General features: G+C 38.5%; 1 protein-coding gene across 6 annotated transcripts in view; it reads right to left on the bottom strand.

The window, feature by feature from the left end:
* ERC2 (ELKS/RAB6-interacting/CAST family member 2) overlaps nt 1–24,266 on the bottom strand; it is an 870,990-nt gene that overhangs the window by 390,762 nt on the left and 455,962 nt on the right. For all 6 annotated transcript variants that reach the window (XR_010384837.1, XM_064496413.1, XM_064496412.1 and 3 more), the window contains one exon: nt 16,217–16,352. Coding sequence is in view for 5 of the 6 variants with exons in the window: in XM_064496413.1 (XP_064352483.1) it covers nt 16,217–16,352 (136 nt within the window). In the remaining variant the exon portion in view is untranslated. The remainder of the gene's footprint in view (nt 1–16,216; nt 16,353–24,266) is intronic.

The following is a 24,266-nucleotide window of genomic DNA, read 5'->3' as shown; positions in this document are numbered from 1 at the left end:
ACACTAATGATGATGGTGGCAAAAGTAACTGTGTCAGTCATTTCCTGAGCACAAAGACCTGTGGTAACTGAAATGTCATTGATTCATACAAACCTGTGAGGTAGCTAGTCTTCTTATTCCCATTTTAACGATGATAACATTAAGGTCCAGGAAGATTAAGAAACTACAACGTTACACAGCTGTAAAGTGGTAGAAGAGTGAAAGGATTCCAGGCCTATGTATCTCTAGATTAAAGAATGAAAAGTGAAGCCATTGGTATGCAGCCTCCCCTAAGATAGGAAAGGAACAAAACCCAGATCTAGATAAAGAAAGTTGAGAAGAATTCAGGGAATTTTCTGGATAATTTAGGCCTCCAAGAAGTCAATATCATCCACAATGTCGACATAATTTTGGCAACATGAAGTTTCTTTGCGGTTGTAAATGACTTTGAATCTTTCACGGTATAGACGCAGTCATTTGAAAAGCTGGAAACCTAATCAGTGTATTATTTATATGATGTCTACAAAATAGTTTGCTATTTTATATATATAAATAAAATAATGTGGTCTGAAAGAAATGAGATAAGGTTACAAAATATGCCCTAACATTCCTGTCTCCATGCACATCATCCCTATTTTAAGTAGTTACCTTGGAGGCTGTTAGTTATTCCAAGAAGGCAGGCTTTTCTCCAAAATATTTTGGGAAACCCTTCTTTGGGACCATCTCCAGAGGCTGGCACATTTTTTGTGACAAAGTATCATGCCAACAGCATAACTTTACAGCCACGTATCTTTAAGAACCAAATCTGGGGAATAAGAATAGTAATCAAAATAGGAAATTCTGGTTTTAGGAGAAAATATGCTGTGATTTCTAAAGAGTAAGGTCTCTTGTGTGGCTCTTAAGGTAGCCAGAGGAGTGCCAGAAAGCTTTTGAGCTGCCGTTCTGGGAAATGTACATAAGTTCCACTGGGTAATGGCTGAGCAGGGAAACATTCATTTGGAAATGAGAGTGTAAAAAACTAGACTGTTTAAGATGGTGGCAGTGATGTAGTCATCATGCTTACATAGTTTGGCATTCCCTGCGTGGTGCCCAGCACATAGTAGGTGCCTACTACATGGCTGTGAATGATTCAATGACTTCCCATCTGTCAATTAAACAAAAAACAAACTCTTTGCTAATGAGAAAATTCTTTGCTCATACAACAGTTAACGAGTCAAAAACCTAAACACTCACAAAAGTACAGCTTCAGTGGAGAACTAAAATACAAAGATAAACCTGCTCTAGGGGTCTGCCCCCTCATTTTGCCATCCTTCTCCAGACATTTCCAGTCTGCAGACTGTGGTACCTAAATGTGTGCATACAGGGTGCCTACCACACAGGCAGTGGCTCTGAGGGCAGGGTGAGTATTGACTTTCCTCTGGCCCTCTCGTTAAGCTGCTCCTCCCTGCTCTGACAGCCACTCCAAGCAGCTTCCAAAGAAGATGATGGCCCTTGCAGCTTATACAAGAGAGGAAAAATAACCAGGACAGATCGCTAAAGATGCACATATTCAAATGCCAGCAAGAACGTCTCTTGCAGGAAAATCCTATTCCAACAAACCTCATGACAAATCTAGATGGTGCATCCTTTATTTATGGTTAGCCTATCTGATTAGTCAGCCATTCATTTACTCCGCATTTATTAATAATTAATAAATCATTACTATCTTACTACCTATCAGAACTGAAATGACCAAGTTGAGTAAGACATAATAGGTCCTTACTTCCAAGGAGGTCACCATTGCATCTCATTCAGAACACATGCTCTCTGCTCTCTCCCAAACCCCTAGCATCTGCTGTTGACCAGCATCATGTTTCTCTTTCCTCCTAGACACAGGTACCTAGTCTTTCTCTGCTCTATGGCAGGCAGCCACTCACAATCCACAGAAATGCCACAGGACATTTTTTATCCATTCTGTTTACTTATAATAATTTATTTATTCAGTTAATCAAAATATTTAGAATGCCTACCATGGATCAACCCTGTTCTGCAAATATAAAGGAATTCTACATTCTAGTGGGGGAGATGGACAAAATCCCATGTGCTCATGGGAAAGACAACTAGGAAACAAGTACACAAATAAGTGTACATTATTATTTTTAGGCAGTGACATGCATGACAAAGAAAGATAAAGTTGGGGCATAAAGGATGACACGGACAATTAATTAGAAGATTCAGGGAAAGCCTCTCTGAGGAGATAATATCTGAGCAGAGACCTGCAAGAAGTGAAGAAGTAAGTCATATATATACCTGAAGAAAGGATGTCTAGTCAAGGGGGAATAGCAGGTTCTAAGACCTGAGGGCAGGGCACACTTGGAGACTGGTATGCTGGAGCAGTCGGTGAGAGAGTCAGTGAGAGGAGTTCCCAAAGAATGCCAGGGCCAACTGCACAGGGCACTGCAGATGCTAGTAGCAGGGAGCCCTCATAAATGTAAGTGTTGAACAACATGACATCATCAACATCCTCATCAGCATGATCACAGCACCATCCAACACCTACTCTGTGCTGGGTACTGATTTCTAGGTGACTATAGCACTAGGAGGAGGTTTACTATCATCACCTGAGATTCAGAAACAACCTGTCACAGCTAGCAAATGGTGGCACTGGGAGTCAACCTAGGAGTCCAAGCTCTTAATCAATGTAACAAATCACCTTAAAAAAAGCAATTACTGCTCTATATGATAAAGAGATTAAAATATTTACACCTACCCCCCCCAAAAATGTAAAACAAACCTTGCTAGTGTTACATGAATGTTATATGATGGCTGTTGCTTCGTGTAGGTCTCCAGTGAATGACTTACACATAGACTCTAAAAGTACTTGGATCAAGCCACTAAGAGGTGAAGGCAACTAGACCAGGAAAACTGTACCAGATGATAGAAAAGCCCCTCCAGAGATGTCACTGACTCTCAGAGGATGTTTGTGGAGAGTGAGTGTGCCATTAAATACAAGAGTGGCAAAAAGTAGTTAAGTGATTTTGGATGTAACTAAATTAACAAAATAAACACATCACAAGTAGACAGCGTGATTATTTTATCTATACCCCTGTAAGTTTATATATTCAAAATTGAAAAAAAAAGTTGAAATTTCTCTTTGAGAGCTAGTAGGTGGCTTTGTAATTAGGGTGGCTTATATTTTAGTATATATGATGATATTTCCTGACACATAAAAGTTGGAAGGAAATATCATAACCAAGCAAGGGGCCCAAGCATCAGCCTGGGAACATTTGCGAGGAACCCCAACAAAGCTGCAGGAGATGCCTCAGGTGGAAAAACTCGGGCTACTTTTGCTTAGAATGTTCATTTTCTGAACTTATCCTACTGTCTAGTCTAACCTGAAAATAAAATTCTCTTTGGGCTGTATTCCTCCATCTCCTAGTATGTCTTGCATTATGACTATGTCTTCATAGTTCTATCTGTCCATTATACAGGGTGAGGGAGAAGCCAGAACGTGGTGTCAGAAACTCAAGAGGTTAGCACAGTGACTGACACAATGTCTGTAGAATGAATAAATACATGAATGAAATTTTCATTTTATCAGCACTTAAAATATAGAGATACGACCTTATTTTTAAGAGGGGGGGTGAAAAACAAGCTTTAAGAATTAAAAACTTTATAGAATCTGTTATAACTGAAAAAAAGAGTTCTCCCCTCACCTATAATATATCTCCCAGGCATCACAGCCCCTAAAGATAAAATTCTAACTACTACCTTGGACTCAAACATTGGACTCTAATGTACATATGGTGATTCCTGTGAAGTGAAACTTTATCCAGGTGAAGGAGGCCACAGTTTAGTATAGCCTTAATCCCTCATTTAGAGTATGTGGGAAAATAATCTCGTAAGATAAGTAAAGGGGTAAAGCCATCATTAAGGCAAGTTAAAAGAGATGCCATTCATTCAGAAATTATAGGCCCATTTACGATCTGATTCAGGCATCCAGGAGACATACATTCAAGGTTATATTGTTTAACTGTTAACATTTTCAAATTTGCGGTTTTCTAATTTCTCATAAGGATCCTTTCACAGTCAAAAATGCACAACCAAAATAAAAACAACCCTGCTAGTAATGACGCAGGGACACTCTGTGCTTCATTTTTAACCTGTATAATTGATTTTGACAGCACAACAGAAATCTAAAGCACTATATTCCACACTTAGCAGGAAGAGGGCAAAACTGTAGTGAGAATTAACAATAGATACCTAAAAAGTTCAATTTTATATTTTAAGCCTGGAATAATTTCCACATTTTCCTCCAAAGCATTCTTCATCAATTTGGATTTGGGGCATAGCATGATGTGAGCTTATAATAAGTCAGTGCAGATCCCAGAGTTAAGGAGTGACAGAATGAAATATTACTATGCCTGTTATGAACATTTTTCAAGTTTGTTTCACATCAACTTTTTAAATGAGGTCCATTTTTTAAAAAGTATATCAGAAGTAGAACTCTCTTGGCCAATCATTGTAACAGAACTGTTTTTTAATCAAGTGGCAGGTGCAAAGCCATTATAAGCGGTCCAGGTGAAATCTTACTCAGAGAAGACAATTTAATGCTTAATAAAGCATAATTGTAGACTTTGTTCAACCTCAAACTGTAGTCAAAGAGCTGACTGCAAATTCAGCTATCAGCACTGCAAATTGCCTAGATCAGCATTTACCCAAGTTCCATAAAATACTAATTCTTTGCCATGTTAATGTATGTTCCAGAGTTGGGGGGACTTTTGTCAAATGATTTGGAGAAATTTTGGATTAAAGAACATTAAGCAGTTCTCTTGACTACTGGACTTCTTAAAGTCTAATATGCATGGTGGTAACTCTCCAAGTAAAGGAGATAATACGTATTGTTTTCCAAAGGCATTTGAGGACTGGAACCCTTTCTGCTAATAGTATCTCATAGAACTTCACTTTCATAAACATGCTTTGGAAAATGTGAACCTAGATAATATCATCCAGGTTTTTGTCAAATTAGTGTCTTTCTATTTTCCCACAGCTCACTATGACCCACACGGTTAAGGGGGAAAATAGCCCCTATTGACATAATGGCTTATTAAAACAATAGTCTACTTCATAAATAATTACTTTTAAAAGCCACATAGCTCTCCTCCTTGAGAAATAAGTCTGTAATCCAGGTAGCTCAATGCTGAGGAGTTCCTGCATTGTGTATCTTGTGTCTAGACTGTCACAGTTCTAATCTTTATCTTATACCAAAAAAAGTAACAAGTGGTAGATGTATTATTATAATCAGCTACTTTAAAGAAAGAAAACATAATGTTTTAGTGCACACTACCAAAGTCTTCTTGAAATGGCAGACCTTGCACCTCAGATGGAAAACAGAATGAGCTCTTAGAATAAATTACATTTAAAGCTAGATAATTTATTATAGGCCTGATACTGAAGGAGGCTAATCTCCCCCATTTTCCTGGATTCCCAGTCGGAGGACATCCCTATCACTGACATGAATGCTCTATTTGGTCAGCAGCATCACCAGTGGGATCATGAACTGCCCTCTCAGATGGCACTTTTAATTCATTACATGTGTGTACCCTTCAGGTAGCCCCAGGACCCCAGGATTTCAGAGTTGAAAGGGCCCTTACCCCAAAGCAAGCCTCTCATTTTGTAGATAAAAAAGCAGGCTCAGAGAGAACAAAAATCACTTGCTTAAAGTCACACAGCTAATTAGAGACTGAGCCTGGAATAGAATCCAGATCCTCAACTCCTCTTTGTTATTTTCATCCCTCACCCACTCAGACACTTGAAGCCTCACTGCAGAGCTGCGGTTCATAAGACCTTCCAGAAGCTTCTGTTCTGGCTCACCAAGGCTCCAGCTGCAGGTACATCCTCATTGTTACCTCTTTCAAATGGTCTTCCATCTCAGAACAACCAACAGCCCAGGGACACATGCTCAGGTTTACTTACAGAAGCTGCTACAAATCAGATGCCTGGGAAGGACACCTTTAGCCAGAAGAAAAGATCTTGGGATATTCAAGGATAAAGAATTTTGTTATACTGATTGTTAAATCTCAGCCGATAGCACAGTGCCTGCCATAACAAAGTTCTCACAAAATATCAGTGGGCCTGCTTGGTGAATTGAGGCAACTTGAAGGTAGAGCTTTATATGCTTTTAAGAAGCATTTAAGTCTATCCCATTAATTAAAAGAAGTTTAACTCCTACCCTATAAATTCATGTGAAGACTCCTTATCCAAGTCTATCTAACTTTTTACTTTATTATGCCATCTCATTTTTTACCTATTTTTGGAGTAGCCTGACCATTATTTTCACTATTGCTATAGTTAATGTAGTTGAGAGCTGAGAAATAAAAAAATGCCAGCTCTTTCTCTTGCTTAACATCACCAGGTCTCAATCTTCTTATTCATAAAATGGTTTCAAAGATAGTAACAACCTCACTCATTTCTTGGGAAGATTAAACAAGTCATTGTGTATACAGAACAACTTGGCCAACTAGGATTGGTTTTTAACAGCTGCTTGGACTGAAAAGAATTATTTAGCTGTGTAGGCAAGAGTCCTGAGATCAGTTGTGTGTGTCTGTTGTGGGGGTCAAAGGGGAGAATGCAATATACATACTGGATATTTGCCACAGATGAGTAGTTCGCTGCCCAGATTCCTCTTCAGGACTAAGGCACTCTTTCCCCAGCTGCCAGGGATGAGCCCTCCCTGAGAGCTGTTATGCCTTCCCCAGAGATTGTCTGCAGCCACTGATCGTTGATTAGGGGTTACAAAGGCCCAGTCCTCTCATCTCAACTAGGGTCAACTCCCTCCAAAAGGCCACCCCAACTCCAGGACAACTGATAAGAACTGCTGAGACCTTTGTTGCAGCAACATTACAGGTCAGTTTCTTCCCGTGCCCAATCCTGCTTCCCTTCCTTCCTGGGAGCACTCCCAACCAACGTCCTGCATGTTAATCTCAGACTCTCAGTTTCCCAAGGAATTCAAGCTCAAGACATTATTCTTGGCCTAGTTCATTGCTCGACGAAAAGTAGCAGCTATCGTTCTTATTGTTGAACTGTCTAAGCAATCCACACTTGTTTTCCATGACAAGACTGCCTGAGTCTCTTTATGGGTAACCAGTCTTTATGGATGAGAAAAACTGGCAAACATAGAAATAACTTAAACCCATTTTTGTTTAACATCTAAAGAGTCCTAAGCTTCACAGTCTGTTTTCACAGCTATCTTCTTCACTACCAATTTACCACTTCTTTATTTACTCTAATTTTAAAGACATAAGAGAAAACAGGAGATGACAGGGTATCTTGTTTATAAAATATGCATAAAGCTTAGCTTATTGTGAGGAATAATTTTATGTCATCTTAGATGTTCAACCTAATATCCAACACTGAGGGAGAACAGGCCTGATCTTTGGACCTTTGGACCTTTGGATTAATGGTCCAGATCCCACTGAAGGCAGACATATCTTACGGAGCCAGAGGGCTGCACAAATGGCACTGGACAAGAATGCAGAAGGCCTGGGATCTGGTCTCCTTTCTGCCAATAACTTTCTCTGGGCTCTTGGGCAGGTCATTTGCCTTTCCTGAGCCCTACTTCCCTCATCAGCAAAACAAGAAGCTTGTATTCAACAAAGTATACGGTCCTTTCTAGTAAGAAAAACTTATGATTGCTTAACCTTGCAGGATTTTTTCCAAGCAACATAAATAAGATGTAGAGGGAAAGAGTAATAGCAGAGAAGAAATTAAAAGTGTCATAAATCCAAATTACCAACTTCCCAAACACATATTACAGGAGAGACTATTAAGTGAATAGGAACATGAGTTTAGGGTTGTATTTTCTTTTTGCAAGATTTCAATCTAAATCATTGCCCATGCCATTAATTGTCATTTCCATAATCTGGAGTGTTTGAATATACAGCTTAGCAATGTTTTGGACAAGCCATATGTCAAAGTTAACAGTTTTTTAAATTAACCATGCCCAGGTCTCCATTTTGGGCAGTGATGTGCTGAAATACCAGCATCTATTAGAAAGAGGTAATTGATGTCAGGGTGACATGCACTGTGATTTGCAGGTGCCCCCATGACTAACCTCTGGTAGTTGTATCTCAGGGTAAACCTGCCATAATTACCCTGGCCAGGAAGAGCTGGTTTAACTGGATTGGCTCTTTTGATGCGCGTTGAACATGATTGCCCTCTAGGGATTACTGAATTCCAGAATCCCACTTGTGTGAGTTATTATGTAAATTCTACCTTTGAAAAAATAATAATGTGTTCTGTCAGACTTTTTTCTTCTTTCAATCAGCTTGCCTTCAAAGTGTAGGTTCTTCAGCAATGCCTTCATCATATCTACTTTGAAAATTGCACTGCACATGGTATGGATTCAAGCAGAACAGAAGAAAACATATAGGTGCTCCCAAGTACACACCTTAGAGGTCTCATTTCTCAGTGGCTTGCATAAACTCTGGTTCACAAACTTCCACCTGGAGAAGGAAGATCACCCCATGAAAGCACTTTGAGAAGCCCACAGGGCTCTGGCTGAGCTATATTATTGTTATTTTTGGTTAAATTGATCATCTGCAGTGATTTTAACAAACATATAAAAATGATGTCTCCAGTTTATAGCCCAAACCTCACCTCAAAATAAGCCCAGAGGTCAGAGTCAAAGGTAAACAGAGAAAGGCAGACTCTATAAAGCAACTCTTCCTCTTTCCCTAGAGCTGAAATACACCTTCCCTTTAGCACATCTATGTCTGCTTCTAATTTTCACTGGAGATCACAATAGGATGCATGCTTCTTTTTCCTTACCAATTTGAATTTCAGGGGCCAAAAGGCACAAAATGGGATAACATTTTAAAAAAACTGATCCTCCTAAGTAACCTCCATCGAAATGAATAAGAGATTACTGTATCATTCTAGCAAGATTCTTTTCTCCAGCCCCTATCCCCTCAAGCCTTGTTATTCCAGAGCACTCAAGCCTCTACTCCTATAATAACAGTGATTTCATTTGACAAATATGTTACATTTCATTCTGCAGGATCTTCAGTCTTTGACAAACAAACATCCACTTTGCTGAGGACTGCCGAAGAGGTACTAATGGAGTGAAACCTGAAAACCCTTCAGAAAAGAATAATGAACCCCACTCTGTCTCCAGGGGGTAATTTAGTAGGTAGATTAGGCAACACTTGATTAAGGGTAAACCTCTCTTTTCCATAGAAATATACTGTGCTTGTACAGAGGGGCTGTATGAAGTAGAGGATTAGGTCACAAATCCTCAGGAAAAAGCAGAAGACGTTTCTCAAAAGAAATATGCAAGTCACTGCACATTTGGAAAAACAAGTAATACTTTATCGGGAGGAAAGAAGAAAAACTCCACATACAACAGTTTTATTTACACGATTTCACTTGGCTTCTTGAACATTTCTAACAAATGGTTAGCTCCCAAATACACTGCACAGGATGCCTTGTCACTCCTGACAGTCTATGAGTTACAACAAAGAGTAACAACTTCAACTCAAGGCTACTAGAAACTGATTGTCAAATAAGATTTTCTGAGACTGCCTACAGGGACCTGCTACAACAAAAGTCATTTTTTGGCTCGTGGGGGATTATAGTGTGAAAGAAAAACAAATGTCAAAATAAATCCCCAAGAAAAGAAAGCACTTCTGTACTAACCCTTAGTCCTGCTCGCCAATGTTCTGTGTCCTCCACAGACTTACAAATATTTGAATATTTCTCATCATCTGAAACCATGAACAGAGTCTGGAAATGTTGGATGAGGCTCAGTCCACATTTCAACAACACGATGGAATTTATCCACAACTTAATGGAACTTCCCAATCTCTACCCATCAAGGTAGAAAATCACAAGGCAAACAAAATAAAACACTTCAAAATATTTTTTAAAAATCATTATTAAGTTCTAATAAAAATTTGAACAAATGTGACTTTTCTATTAAACCTATGTTAGGATGACTTTTCTCATCTTTCCGTATGTTGAACAAGATGGCTGAAATAGAGCCTTCCTAAATCACTCTACACCATGCCTGTGGAACAGCCATGAAAACGCAGGAACTAAATAATCGTATTTTGACAATGATGAATCTCTTAACTCTGCTGGTCAGGTTTCTTCTAATGGCAGTACATATAAGTGTACCATAACACATGAACATAGATCACAGTTAGAGTAACAATTTTAAGCTTGGGGATTGAAAGAGAAATGAACTTAACTCAGTGACTTAGAGAGATGAACATAGATATGAAGTTTAAAAATTGCTGCTTAAAATATACATGTCCCTCTGCAAAGAAAAAACATAGCAAAGCTTGGGAACTTCAACTTTATAATGAACTATATGTATTGCTGAAAGCTATGCATTTTTGAGGTTTATGTTGTTTGCTACACTTCCTCTGTTAGCTGATTCCAACTCTAATTGGAGGAGCAAAGTAAAGGAAATCCCCTTGGAAAAAAGATATGGATGCACAGAGTTGCACAAATTGAAAAATAAAATTGTCTTTCTAGTTTTTTTTTTAACAACTCTGCTAAAAGGACAAGAATAAATGGGAGCATTCATTTGCTTTTTAAACTGATCACACTTGGTTTTAACCACTGGCAGAGAAGAAACTTTACAGTTCCCTGGGAACCTATAATTTGGAAACGGAAGCATACAAGAACAGACTTTAGTTTTCAGGCAATAAATTGAAGAGAATTCTGCAGACACACAACAGAAAAGGAGCATAAAATATTGGCGTGTGTATTTCTTAGAATGTTAGTTCATTAACTCGATAAGCTGCACAGGGAAAAATGCAGCCAAAATCTACAAAGATGTCCACTGGGATTTCAAATTGTCATATTTACTCAGCAAGAAATAGTTAGAGGTTGGGGGCATGTGGTGCATCGCATTCTGGTAATGACGATTTAGTGTGAATCTCCTGCAAGACACCTTGTTGAAAAATCTCCATGTGGGCTCTAGTGGGACACACAGAAGCCCAAAGCCCCAAGGCCAGACATAAATATTATGCTCTATAATCTGTGTCCTGGGGAACAGTTCTACAGAATTATACAAGAAAATCACGATCTTCCACATCTTACTTTCACACACAATTCAACATAAACTTGAAAAATGTTTTAATTTTTCCTCTTTATTGCCCAAAATTTTTTTAATGCTTTATTGGAAACTTTTATTTACTAGTGTGTGCTCTCTGTCTGTATTACCCATCCGTAAAAATAGTTGCAAAGGATTTGTTGGGTGATACTCCCAATGGCCACTGTCTTCAATGGTTAAAAGCTCATTATCAGTCTCTCTGGGAGAAAGCTCTAGTAACTAAACCCCACACAGATCAGTTACTATGCTAGGCTCCTTCACAAACCTCATCTTATTTAACCCACCCAGGGAGGTAGAGAGTGTAATCCCCACTTACAGATGAAAAAAGTGAGGGTCAGAGAGATTCTCTGCCTTACTCAAGGTGCTGAGCTAAAAATAATAAGGGTCAGTATTTGGACACTAAACAGTTTAACTTCATGGATCTTTATTTTTCCCTTCCTGCTCTCCTTGTCAATTTTTCAAAAATATTTTTTTAGAAGTTAAATTAAGAAGACTCTCTATTCCTATAGACTTTGGGTATTTCCTCTGAGAAACAGTAATTCAAGGTATTTTCTGACAAAGAAAAAAAAAAAAGGGCTCACACAAATACACTAAACTGCCATCTCTCTTCAATGGGTCAAGCTAAGCTAGCTAGGGTGCATTCCTAGGCTCCTTATTTATATCATGTGAAACCAGTGGGATCAGAGCTTGAGGCTGTGCAATTCAGGCTACAAATAAACCATCAATTCACAAGGACATGTGCTTCACTAGACCCATAGAGTGTTTAAAAAAAAAAAAAAAGCTGAATCAACTTTCTAAAAATCCATGGATTTCACATAAAAATTCACATTTTATGGCAATCAGAAGGTCCCTCAACCCTCGGCCCACCTTTGTGGCAACACCCAGCCAAAGCTAGTGGTCCCAACTCCTTTCAATGAAACATGGGCTCTTGAGTTCCCCACAATCCCCACCACTCTCAATTGTATCCATATACTAAGGCTATTGTAACTGTAATTTTTCATTATGTTTGTTAATGGTTTTCTTATAATAGAGAAATATTTCTCCAAATCTTACTTTTTTAACAGATTGAATGATTGGTCTCAATTCCTCACCCCTCCTTGTATCTGCTCCTTTACAATGTTCTCTTCATGGATAGAGTGTACTTCCCCAGTCTTTGACTATAAGCTTATCCACGTGCCTTGCTTTGGCTAAGGCCTTACGAGGCCTAAAATGTTTTTGCTTACTCTCTTGTGCCTCTGTTGCTATCATCAGAAGTTTCCCATGGGTTGCTGATGCCCCTCTGTGAGAATAAATAATGATGCTTTAAAGTCACCAAGTTTGGGGGTAGTTTGATACACAGCATTATTATGGCAATTGCTAACTGATACATCTCTACCCCCCCCAAAAAAAATCAAGCTGAAAGAACCAAACATCATAGATTTTCTTACTTGCAAACCTGTTTCTTATTTATGTTAACATCCTAGACCCTGAAGGCATGTGAGTTTGCAATTCTTTTCAAAAAACTATAAACGTAGAAACTAAAGAAGGTTGAGTTTGTGAAATGTTTCTTAGCATGACTATATACCTAGGTTTGACTGAAATGGCCCATTTTTTGCCTATTGCTGCTATATTCTGGTTTGGACAATGAATAACATAGTCACTTTATCTACATTCAAATTTGTCTCCAATTTTCATACCAACTAGGTGAATCTCTTTGATATCTCTTTGAAGCCAGATGCAGTAGGTATTACTGTTGCAAGCAGTACTCTACGTGAGATTTTTCTGGATGTAATACCTATTTGGTTGGTTGAAATAATGAAGCCAGGGTGTCCAACCATTATAAAATGCTGGTATAGAATAAATCTAATTTAGTGTCAATCCCACAACCACCAACCAATTAACCAAATCAGATCCCAGCTGACTGACACTTAAAATGGATTAATAGGCTAACTTATAAATAAGTACTTTAAAACAATAGCAATACCAAAAAATAGGCTAACTTATAAATAAGTACTTTAAAACAATAGCAATACCAAAAAATCAATACCAAAATATTTAAAGTACTTATAAATAAGTACTTTAAAACAATAGCAATACCAAAAAATCAAGTGCCTTCAGAAAGGAAAGTTCTGTCTTTAGAAGTCAGTAATTACTGCATCTGAGTACATCTGCTTAACAATCCAGGAAAGTGGGAGTTTCACTGTCTATTAACCTTAACCAGAGACATTTTCATCAAAATTAATTGTGATTGCATTTTATTGCATTTCAAATGCTATCCTTTATTTGGGGTGGTCAGGAATGCAACTAAGCAATTCCAGACCGTGCTATCTTTTATGAATAGGCCTATGAGGTAGTTATCGAGGCCCCTTATGAAATGTTGCTATACAAAAGTTCATATGCCAAAACAAGACATTAATTTCCATAACTAGATGTGTCCTTAGGAAAGGAAAAATTACTATATATAGAAAAAACAGAAACTTTGATGTTCAATGTACATCAGAGTAGAACTATATAAATACCCAAACATTAAAAAAAAAAGTTTACCTTTTTCTTGTTACTATAATAACAGTTCATCATTAACACTTATTTTAAGCAAGTACAATTCTAAGTTCTTTATATGCATTGACTCTTTTAATCCTCTCCATAACCTGGGAATAGATGCAACTGTTATTCTCTAAATTTTACAGATGAGGAAACAAAGGCTTATGGAAGTTAAGTAACCCACCCAAGGTCATTCCCCATTCAACTACCAAATTTGGAAGCTTGGAGTGAATCCTAGGCAGTCTAGCTCCAGAGTCAGCTAAGAAAGATGACAACAACAGTTAACCTCTCTGCCACCATGATCAATTAGTCAATTATATTTTGTGCTCTGACTGTACCTTGCTCTGTGCAGCCTCTCTACTTCAGCTGATAGTTCTCCTGCCTGGAAGATTTTCCCTACTGGTCTATCCCTCCCATGTCAAACTCATTCAACTCTAATCCCACCTGTTCCCTGAAGACTCTCTGCCACTCTACAATTTTCTTGCCTTCCTTTCTTAATTTTCTAGAAACCGCACCATTTAAAGACAGACAAATCTTGGTCTGAGTCCTGGCTCTGCCACTTACTAGCTAAGTAATTTTGAGTAAGTTATTTAACCTCTCAGAGTCTCCTTCTCATGTATCAAATGGGATAATAGTTAGTTTACCCCCATATGACAGATATAATAGATCTCTGTGATTTCACCTGCTCAGCACCCCTTCTGAACAAAATTCCTCTTTCTTATAGGAAATCACCTGTCCTCAATCTTGCCTCATGGAATGTGGGTGAGGCTAATACTTTTCTCCTAGGTTCTGGGTGATCACATAACTTGATCCTGGCCTGGCCAATTTATTTATTCTATCAGACTTTGAATATTTGCTAGAACTACTAAAAGCCCTTCTCCTCCCCTTGGGATGACTGCACTTATAGAATGTAGGCTGGCTGCTGGTAGCCATCATTGGCATCACTGTAGAGCTCATTCCTGAGAATCAAGGCAGCAAAGATCAAAGCACGCCTGTGAGTAGGATGAAGACAGATTCCTGTTGCCATTGTTTGAATATCTGCATGTGGTCAGATCTGAAGTCCATCCTTGGCCTTTTCAGTTAATTTTGCCAACAGGTTCCCTTTTTTGCTTAATTCAGATTGTTGTGTTCCTGTCACTTGGAAATAAGAGACCCAACTAACCTACTTGACATAAGAATTAAATAGCTGCTATAAAGTACAAAACAATACACAGCATACTTAAAATTCAATAAATGATATCTGCTGTTATTGTTCTTCTACATTAGTGTCTTGAAGGCAGGAAGACCAGAAGCCTGATCTATCTCCACTCCTTACTAGGATGTCCCTTCATAACTTTTTTGAGATTCTAGTTTCATCACATATAAAATCACCAACATTGTTATAAGGAATAAATAAGAATATATGCCTGACAAGGTAATAAAATGTTCTGCAAATTTTAGTTATTATTATCTCAGTCTGCAGGCACTAATCTAATATCTCATATAACTCATGGAAAAATTAATACCCCAAAACCTGGGATGTGATTTGCCAAAAACACTAAAGAAGTTCTGGATTCAAATAAACTACCAGTCCATTCTAAGGTGATCCCAGGACTGAACAAAGGACATGATGCTACTATTGTGCTATCCAAACCAGGCACTGCTGCAAAGGGGCTTGACTAACACCATTAAGGCATCTCTAGTACACAGAGAAAAAAGAAATCAATATTGACTAAGTAACCTCCACTTGCCATGTTCTGTGCAAGACGTTTCCTTGTATTTCCTACTTTAGAATAATTATTTATTTCTCTTTTGGTCAATTAAAGATGAATTATGAGAACATACTGAAATTATCTAACTTCTTCTATCTCCAAGGAGGAAACCTAATATATAACTGGAGAAAGACACTAATTAATAAGCAGAATTTAACATGAACTCTGGCCAACTCGAACTTGAACTGTTCTGTTTAAAGGCACACTGGAATAAATAAAGGAACTTCAAAGCAAATGCCCTATTTTAGCTTGAATGTTTTATTGAGCACATGGGGAGAGCTCTTTTGCCAAAAATAGGGATGGTTAATGAGGAAAAATTGGTGTTTTCAGTTGGTTGGTTGGTTTCTGAGATAGGGCCATACATTCAGAGATAACTATATTCCACAGAAAAGACAGAATAATGATCAGAGTCTCAGAGTTTTGAACAAAACAAAACCAGTTCTATAAACTGTCTGAAATTGGCTTAATGCATCCTCTTCCAAATACCTTCTATGATAATATGCACACATTTCCCTTCTGACACCAAAACAATTTCAAATATAATTCTAAAAGGAAGACATTTCTGTTTTAAGCTTTTTTGCCAACTATATAAACAAGCCCTTACCTTTTGAGGTACAGGAACCAAGAGACTCTGTGAAGCATTAGTAGGCTCCACCATAACCAGCTTTTCTTGGGCACCATTTTGAAAATGATGCTTCACACTCAGAAAGATCTAGCGGGTTCCCTGGGAGTATGCTGTTAGTGCTAGAGTCAGAGCAAAGGCAAGTCCACCATTTCTGTGCACATTTTCCCATAGCAATGGGTATATTTTGGAGGGAGTCAATCTCCAATTATTTAGGGATTAAGAGGAGAAGGCTGAGCTCACCTGCAAGTGCTGAGAGTTGTCAGCTATGCTATCCTCTCGCCTGCGGACTTCTTCCAGTAACTGGGCATTCTTCTTTTTTTCCAACTGTTGATTGTGCTTGAGGTTGGCTACCTTCTTATTCTGATCTTTCATATGCCTGAGAAAAGTCAGCACAGTTCGGTTAAATTCAACCACTGGAAGATCATATGTTATCATAATAGAAGTACTAAGTATAGACTATCTTGATAGGGGTTCAGAAAAATTTAGGACCTCAGAATGTTCCATTCATTCAACCACAAACATGTCTTAAACACTCATTTAATGCCAGGTGCCAGGAAGGCACTATGGCTGCAGTGGTGAATGAGACAAGTATAGTATTCACCCTCTTCATGGAGCTTGGAATCCAGTGGGGGAAAGAGATAAGTAACAGGGAGGCACAACTTAGGTTTCCTAATGTTGAAGGAAATAAATAGCATGCTGTAAGAGATGATGATGTGCACTGCCTGTGTGGACAGGTGGTGAGGTGGGGGAATGACTGCAGTCACTGTGGTCAGGGAAACCTCCCTAAGGAGATGAGACTATGGGTGAAACTCAAAGGAGCCAGCCAAGAAAATACTAGCGGTGGAGTTCCTCAGGTAGAGAGAAAAGCAAGCGTAACTCCCAAGGTAGGAAATAACATGGCTACTTCTAGAAACCGGAAAGCTGCAGTAAGGCTAGTCCAGAGGGTGGAGGGTGGTGGTGGAGGAAGTGAGGTAGGAGATGGGATTGCAAAGGCAGGTGGGACTCAGGGCCCACAGGGCCTGTGGTCTATGATGGGGCATTTATTGTCTTCTAAGTGGTTGCTGTTCTAATTACTATTATTCTTTTGGATCATGTTCCTGTTTTGAAATCATAATCTATTACTTTGATTTTAAAATAATAATTACAAGGGTCCAGTCAAACAACTGTCATCACTTAGCTCAAACAGAGTAACACTTTGACTAATCATCATTTTAACTAAAGTCTGGGTGCTTGGAATAAAAGTTCTTAACGAATCTATAGGATGCCAAAGTACAAAATTCTAAAGTGATCAAGTGAGTAAAAGACTAAGGATAGAGGACAGGTTGAAAAAAAGGTGTGCATGTGTTGAGGGTAGTCACAGGCTTAACATGAACTATTTCACCAGCAGCATTTAACAAAACATTCCACAGATTTAGGCAACCATGTCCACAGCAGCTGCAATAAATCTAATGCAACACATGAGGAGGCAGGAGGGCAGGACAGAGGACCCAGAAGCAGTGATTCCAAAAGAGGAAGGCCATGGAGCATAATCACTTGGGGTCCTTCCTAATCCTTCTTCCCCCTTTCCCCAGCATTGCTGAGTCAGCCACTCTTACTGGGCCCTGACCCCCAAAGCATATTGAGAATCATCACTCTAGCAGAGTTATGAACGAGAACAGAACTAGATAATAAACAGCAAATATGTCTAACTGAAACAATTAATAATCAGGTAGAAGCCACTCTCAGTAAGAAACTCTTATTTCTAGTCTTCATAAAGTTATATACTCCATACTCCCTCCCACTCCAAGAAAATGAAATTCAAGACAATTATTTATTAAGGGATCCTGCTAATAAAAATACTCTGAACACTTTGGCTCCTTATAAATATTTACAGAACCAGCTGAAGGAGTGATTTAAATATTCCTGGAGACACTAACTAAGAGGGTAAATGGTGAGATAGAAAAACCGTCTTTTTGTCATTATTTGGATTAGAAAATCGCTGTCTGATATTTCCCATTTTTACTGGATACAGTAACACACATATGAAACTATCAACTATAAGTCTACACACTATCTACTTTTAGGAAATTATCTTTTGGTTACCATAAAGATGTTAGGAATGACCTCTCGCTTCCTAAATAAACAAGGATATAGTAGTTCCAAAGCTCATATTAACCCAGGGCAAGCACATTTTCTAGTTACTTAAGAAATAAAGTGAGTGCTCAGGATGTGAGATTGTTTAATTAGAGGATGGTTTTATAAAAAAAAATATGTTTTTAATACTTTGAAGCACACACTTACATAGAACTAACTGCTAAATATTTTTTCCCAAGTTTCAGTGATAAATAAAATATATTGTCACAAACATGATTTGCACTGTTAAAAAAAAAACTCTCATAAAGTTCTAGGAGCAATCTGAACAAATTAGACCTTATTCTCTAGGATTCTGCAGTTTTTCCAACACCTTCCCCCCCAGAAAAAGCCCAGCCAAAAAAACTGAACTCAAAATCCATGCATCCCTAAAGACTTTCCTAAATTGAGAATAAGTCGTTCAGAAAAAAAGAGAAACTGAAGTTCAGACTCTATGATGGAGGCTGATCATCAGCATTCTCCAACCATTCCTTCAAATACTGTCCTACTTAATACACCAGTGATTAGAAAAGTTGGGTTTTGAATGGCATTGCTTAGGATTTGGACCAATTAGATCAATGCAGAGCAAGGTGATAAAAAGTATCATCTTGTCTTTGTACATATGAATATCAAGAGATACATATACAGTGTGCAAACTCCTTTGCAGAAGTGCTACGGTTTTCAAATACATTTCCAGCTGCAGTGGAACTCTTTCTTCTAATAAAAGCTTACTTGAAACTTAAAAAGGGAAGGAAAAATTGCTCTGCCAGAGGTAGGAAAGAGGTAAGGAGTAAGGTCGGGTGGGAACAGGTGATGAGTGACTCATCTACTAGACAATCTCTCAGGTGCCCCTCAGGGAAACCGTAAGTCTACCTAAAGCACAGGTCAGAAACCGCAATTTATGGAGTAGGAGAAGAGAGAGCAAGGCAAGATGGAGAAGTCATGAAATTAAAAACAATTTTGAGATCCTTCGGAGAAGAAAAAATGCACCCACAGAAGCTCACTAGAAATAATGTCCAGTGATTTTTGCTAGTAATAAATTCGGCATTTCCAATTACTTACATTTTCTGTAAGTGACCTATCAGTCCTCTTAGCATATTACCTCACCTGCAAGACAAACCCACACTGCATAAATCAAACTAACTCAGTACAGATATCAATTGTCTCCAAACTTAGTAAATTTGGAGCCCCTCAGGGCGCAGACTGCAAAGCCTTCTGGCAATACTGCCTCAGAAGAAGGTGTCATTAACATTCACTTCCCAAACCCCCACCCACTAAGCAACTCAGGCATTCCAAGGCTCTGCCAGAGACTGACCTGTTTAGGAAAAAAAAAGTTTCTTTAGAGTGAGATTCTTCAGCCAGGAAACACATTAAAAAATATATCCAAGATGCAATTTAAAAAAAAAAAAAAAAAAGCAGTTATGGGGTGACAGGGCAGATGGAGGTTAGTTGGAGAGTCAGTGATAGGATTAGTTTCCAAATGTCCACTTTAAATTGACCAGTTTCATTAAAGCAAGTCATGGCACTTTTCAAAATTCAGCCATCATTAATGAATTTGGATTAAATCTTAAAATTCCAACAGGTATCAACGCTACCATAGTAAGAATGAATGTCCAAGAGGACAGAATTCTGCTGTTTTCACTAGAATAGTCCGTCAAATTACAATTAGAAAGTACTCTCTAACTTGCTGTTGAGAGAGCATCAGGCTCTCAAAAATATTTATTTGAATGAATAAATGCTTGCATCTATGTCATTGACATTTTTGGATCTAATAGATACTATATGTCTAGTAGAACATAGAAACCATCTCACATGCTTTCCAAAATTTTACACCTTTTCTGAAACTTAAAATAACTACTACTTTCACCCGGTTTGAAACCACTTTCATCTATTTAAGCCTTTAAGATTTTTAGTTCTCCTACTTTCAATACTGTATTTTCTCCCACTTATCATACTATGTTTCAGGGCTTAGTACTTCTCTTCTTTCTTTATCTTTCTTCCCAAAGGAAATAGAACAGTTCTCTAGAATTATATAGCCCAGAGTAGAGGGCAGGAGAAGCATATGTTTCTCGAAGGGCACATGTATATTTGTATATAAAGAAAAAAATCAAAACTTCCTCTTTTAAAACTTCAGCAGAAATAAGATGCCATTTTTACCCACCTGCTCTCAAAATCTTTAAAGATTGATAACATCCATTGTCAGAGAGGATGCAGGAATCTAGCTCTCTCATATGTGGTCAGGAGGAGTGTCAGTGACAAAAGCATTTTTGAAAACCAACTTGTCAGTACTGTGTACGTAACTTTTGCCCGAGCAAATCCACTTCTAGAAAAGCAGCCTAGAAAAATGCTTGCCCATGTGTACAAACATATATGTACAAAAATTTTCACAGTAGCACTGTAAAATTGAAAATTTGAAAAATACCTAATCATCCATCAGAAGGAAACTGACTGAAGAAATCAAACACATTCATACTATGAGCCCTAAGCTATGGAGCCCTAAGCTAGCAAAGGACATTAAGGCAAAACTGAAGGATGGACATGGAAAAACCCAGACATATTGTTAATCGAAAAAGAAAGCAGGTATCAAAATAATACATATAGTTTAAACTTACTTATGTTAAAATATAAAAGCCTACTAAGATGTATATATGTATGCATATGGAAATGGTGCGTGTATATACTCCTGTAAACTCCTGGAAAATTCCACACCAGTCTATAAACAGTGGTTACTGCAGGCGAAGGTAATAGGACTGGAGGAGGGTGAGTTTCACATCTTACTGTATGTATTTGTGTGTATGTGTTTAAGTGAGGTATAAATACAGACAGGGAAAGGAACAGATATTACATGTACAAGTCAATGATTTTTGACCAATCAAAATACAGGGCATTGCCATCATCCAGCCTCACATCCCTTCCCCTTGCCCCATAGTAATCTCTTTTCTAACTTTTATCTACATGGATTTGTTTTGTGTACTGCTGAACTTCATATACATAGAATCATATAGTAAATGCTCTTTAGTGACTGATTTCTTTGATTCAGTGTAAGGTTTTTGAGATCATTCATATTGTTATATATTAAGTTCTATCTTATTGCTGAATAGTATTCCATTACTGTGAATATACCACAGTTTGATTAGTTATTCCCTTATTAAGTGGATATTTGGGCTGTTTCCAATTTTTTTTACTATTAAGAATTAGGTTGCAATGAACATTCTTGTGACCAGTTTTTTTGGTGTGTGGACATGTGTTTTCATTTCTCTTGGATAAATAACTAGATGTAGGTTTAACTCAGAGTGTAAAATGGTACAATCACCATGGAAGACAATTTCTGAGTTATATGAATCTTCCAGGAGCAGCAGCAGTGCAGGGGCTAATAGCATAAACTCTGGAGACAGACTGCATGGGCTTCCATCAGAAGTCCACTACTTTCTAGCCGTGTGACCATGGGCAAGTTTCTTAACTTCTCTTTACCTCAGCCTCTTCACATTTTTATGGGAATAACTGTGTGTAACTCATAGAATTATTGTGAAGAGTTGATGAATTAGTACAGGTAAAATGCTTAGAACAGACTATAGTATGTTCCCTCTCTTACTCTTAGTTTACAATATGAATGTAATCGTGTCTTGTGCAATATTGCACACATATTTAGTGTCTTGCTCCCTACACCAGAATAGCAGGTATTCCAAATACCTCAAACAATGGACTTTGGAATGCGTTATTAAATCCTTTCTGTCATACAGTTAGTTTCCATTTCCTTAATAATAAGGTAAGTTACATTTCTGGAAGGTTATCCTAACGGAAGTGTTGCAGGAAGGTCACAACAAGCATGTTAAGTGAGCTGGGATCCTGATGCGACTGCACAAGTAGATGGGCCACACACACATAATGAAAGCTGACAATGAGTATTGCATGCAGAATTTCCTATAATAAAGGCTTTTACTTTTAACCACTGAGATGATCCCATTTTTTTAAGGCTTGTAAATACCATTCAGTACTTCAGCATAGCTATAAATTTTAGAAAGGTATCATAAATATTCCAAAGATACTTTTACAGCACATACAAATATGCTGAATGTCTTGAGCATGGTATTCCTTCCTGAAAGAGAAGTATCTGGCCAACAGTGGCTACTAGAATCTAGCTCTCCTCCCAACAAAGAACAAGCAGGGTCAAGGTCTTAGGAGTTAGCTCCAGAATGAGCCAGACCTCTTGGACCTTGCATTTTGCAGTAGCTCCTCAAAAGTAGTTTACCTCTTTGGCCACTAGTTGGATGACTGCCTAGATCCTTGCCAAAACCCTTCAAAGGGATGCCAAATCTCTCCCCATGCTTTCCATCCTGGCTTCCCTCCTCAGTGGATTCCTCTGCCACTCCTTACATATAGTCCTTGCTCCTTTCACTCGTTGGAGGTGAGTACCCTCCCATCTCCTTCTCCTCTATTCCCATCTCCTCTATGGTGTTTGGAGCTACACAAGGACCCAGAAACAAGGCCACCCTCAGTTAAAGCACACGATGACAATACACCTTAAAGCGACATCATTTATCATTTACCAGGACACTAGGACATAGCCAGAACTTGATAACATAGTTAAAGAAAGAAGGGCAGGGAGTGTTCAGATTTGAAAACTTGAGAAGTGGAACTTCCTAGAGGCGAAGAGAATCTCCTTGTAGTTTCGGATCTCATCAGCAAAATTCTCCTTGGAGGAGGATGTTTCTGGAAGGCAATTCCTCATTCAGCCTGATGAAATAGTTGAATCACTTGAGACATATGGGGTCAAGAGATAGGATAGTAAGATGCCCAGGGCCAAGGACTTTGTTGCCAGATTGACTACATTCTCATCACAGAGGCATCCCTTACAAAGTGTGTGACCCTGGGCAAGTTACCTCACTGGGGCTATGAGAGCATTAAATGATTTAATAAGCCTAAGGCTCTTAAAACAGTTACCGGCACAAAGTGAGTAATTTATAAACGTCAGCCTGATGCTCCTGCCCCAAATAATCCTTTTCTAAAGAATATATCTACTCCCCTCCACTGATGATTCCCCCACATGAGCCAGGAAAACCTAGAGAACAGGTTACATAGCAGAAGATGGTCACAATCAGCAAGAGAAGGGTATTTGTTTTTGGTTTTTTTCTTACAGATATTTCACTTTAGGGGAGGTTTCAAAGGGCTGGCTTCCTTCAACTGTTCTCCATTATTCTACCCCTAAAGAATCTCTTCCCACAGAATATCAATGAAGCACTGCCTTAAATTTGAATGGAATCAGTGACTGAGAGCCTAAGCTAAAGAGAGTAGATGGGGTGAGGGGAATAGCTCAGTGGTAGAGCACATACTGAGCTATTGGGTGCATGAGGTCCTGGGTCTTGGGTTCAATCTCCGGTACTTTCATTAAAAAAAAAAAAAAAAAAAAAATATATATATATATATATATATATATATATAGTTAGGGAAAAAACAGTTGATGGGTGCCTGTTAGTGAAGACCCCAAGAGAGAGCAAGCTCCCTCTGATGCTTCCTTGCCTTCCTCCAGGGCAGTTGGTAGGACTGGTATGCACCCACAGGAAACTCAAAGGGAAAAGGCAAAACTTGATTTTCATCTGCCTTAGGAATCAAAGTTCAAACTATATGGGCATCTAATAATAAGACACTCCTCTGGCAAGCAGATCATACACAGCTGTAAGCGTCACGTGATTACCTGACAAGCCTGGCTCCAATTTACTATCTACCAAATAAATTTCTTATCGCTTGGCCTCCTACATAGGTCTGGTGACCCAGAGAGCACAGACTGGTCATGTAGATCTGAGAATGATATTCCTGGAATGATTATTTTTCTCATTATAAAGCAATAAATGTGATATTCCACATCCTTCTCACTATGGAATGGACTACATGCTCAGGCTTCTCAGTTCATATAGTCAAAGTTGGATGCAGATTCATCATCAGGGAACTCAAAGCAGGGTTTCCCTGCCAACTCTATCTGCCCAGCAAGTATCCCCTACTTCAGCATATCATGGCTCCAAACATCCCATGGTGCCTTAATGCCCTACTGAGAGTCTACAGAACAGCAGTACAGATGGGGAAACAGGGAATGGGCAAAATCTTACTTTTGCTGCCATGATAACTCAAGCCAGCATCTTCTCCTGCCTGGACCATGACGTTCTTCTCTCCCTAATGGTCTCCCTGC

This window comes from Camelus dromedarius, chromosome 17 (genome assembly GCF_036321535.1).
Source record: "Camelus dromedarius isolate mCamDro1 chromosome 17, mCamDro1.pat, whole genome shotgun sequence".
NCBI classification, from domain to species: domain Eukaryota; kingdom Metazoa; phylum Chordata; class Mammalia; order Artiodactyla; family Camelidae; genus Camelus; species Camelus dromedarius.
The sequence above is the reverse complement of the archived record's forward strand: the minus strand, read 5'-3'. Positions and strand labels throughout refer to the sequence as shown.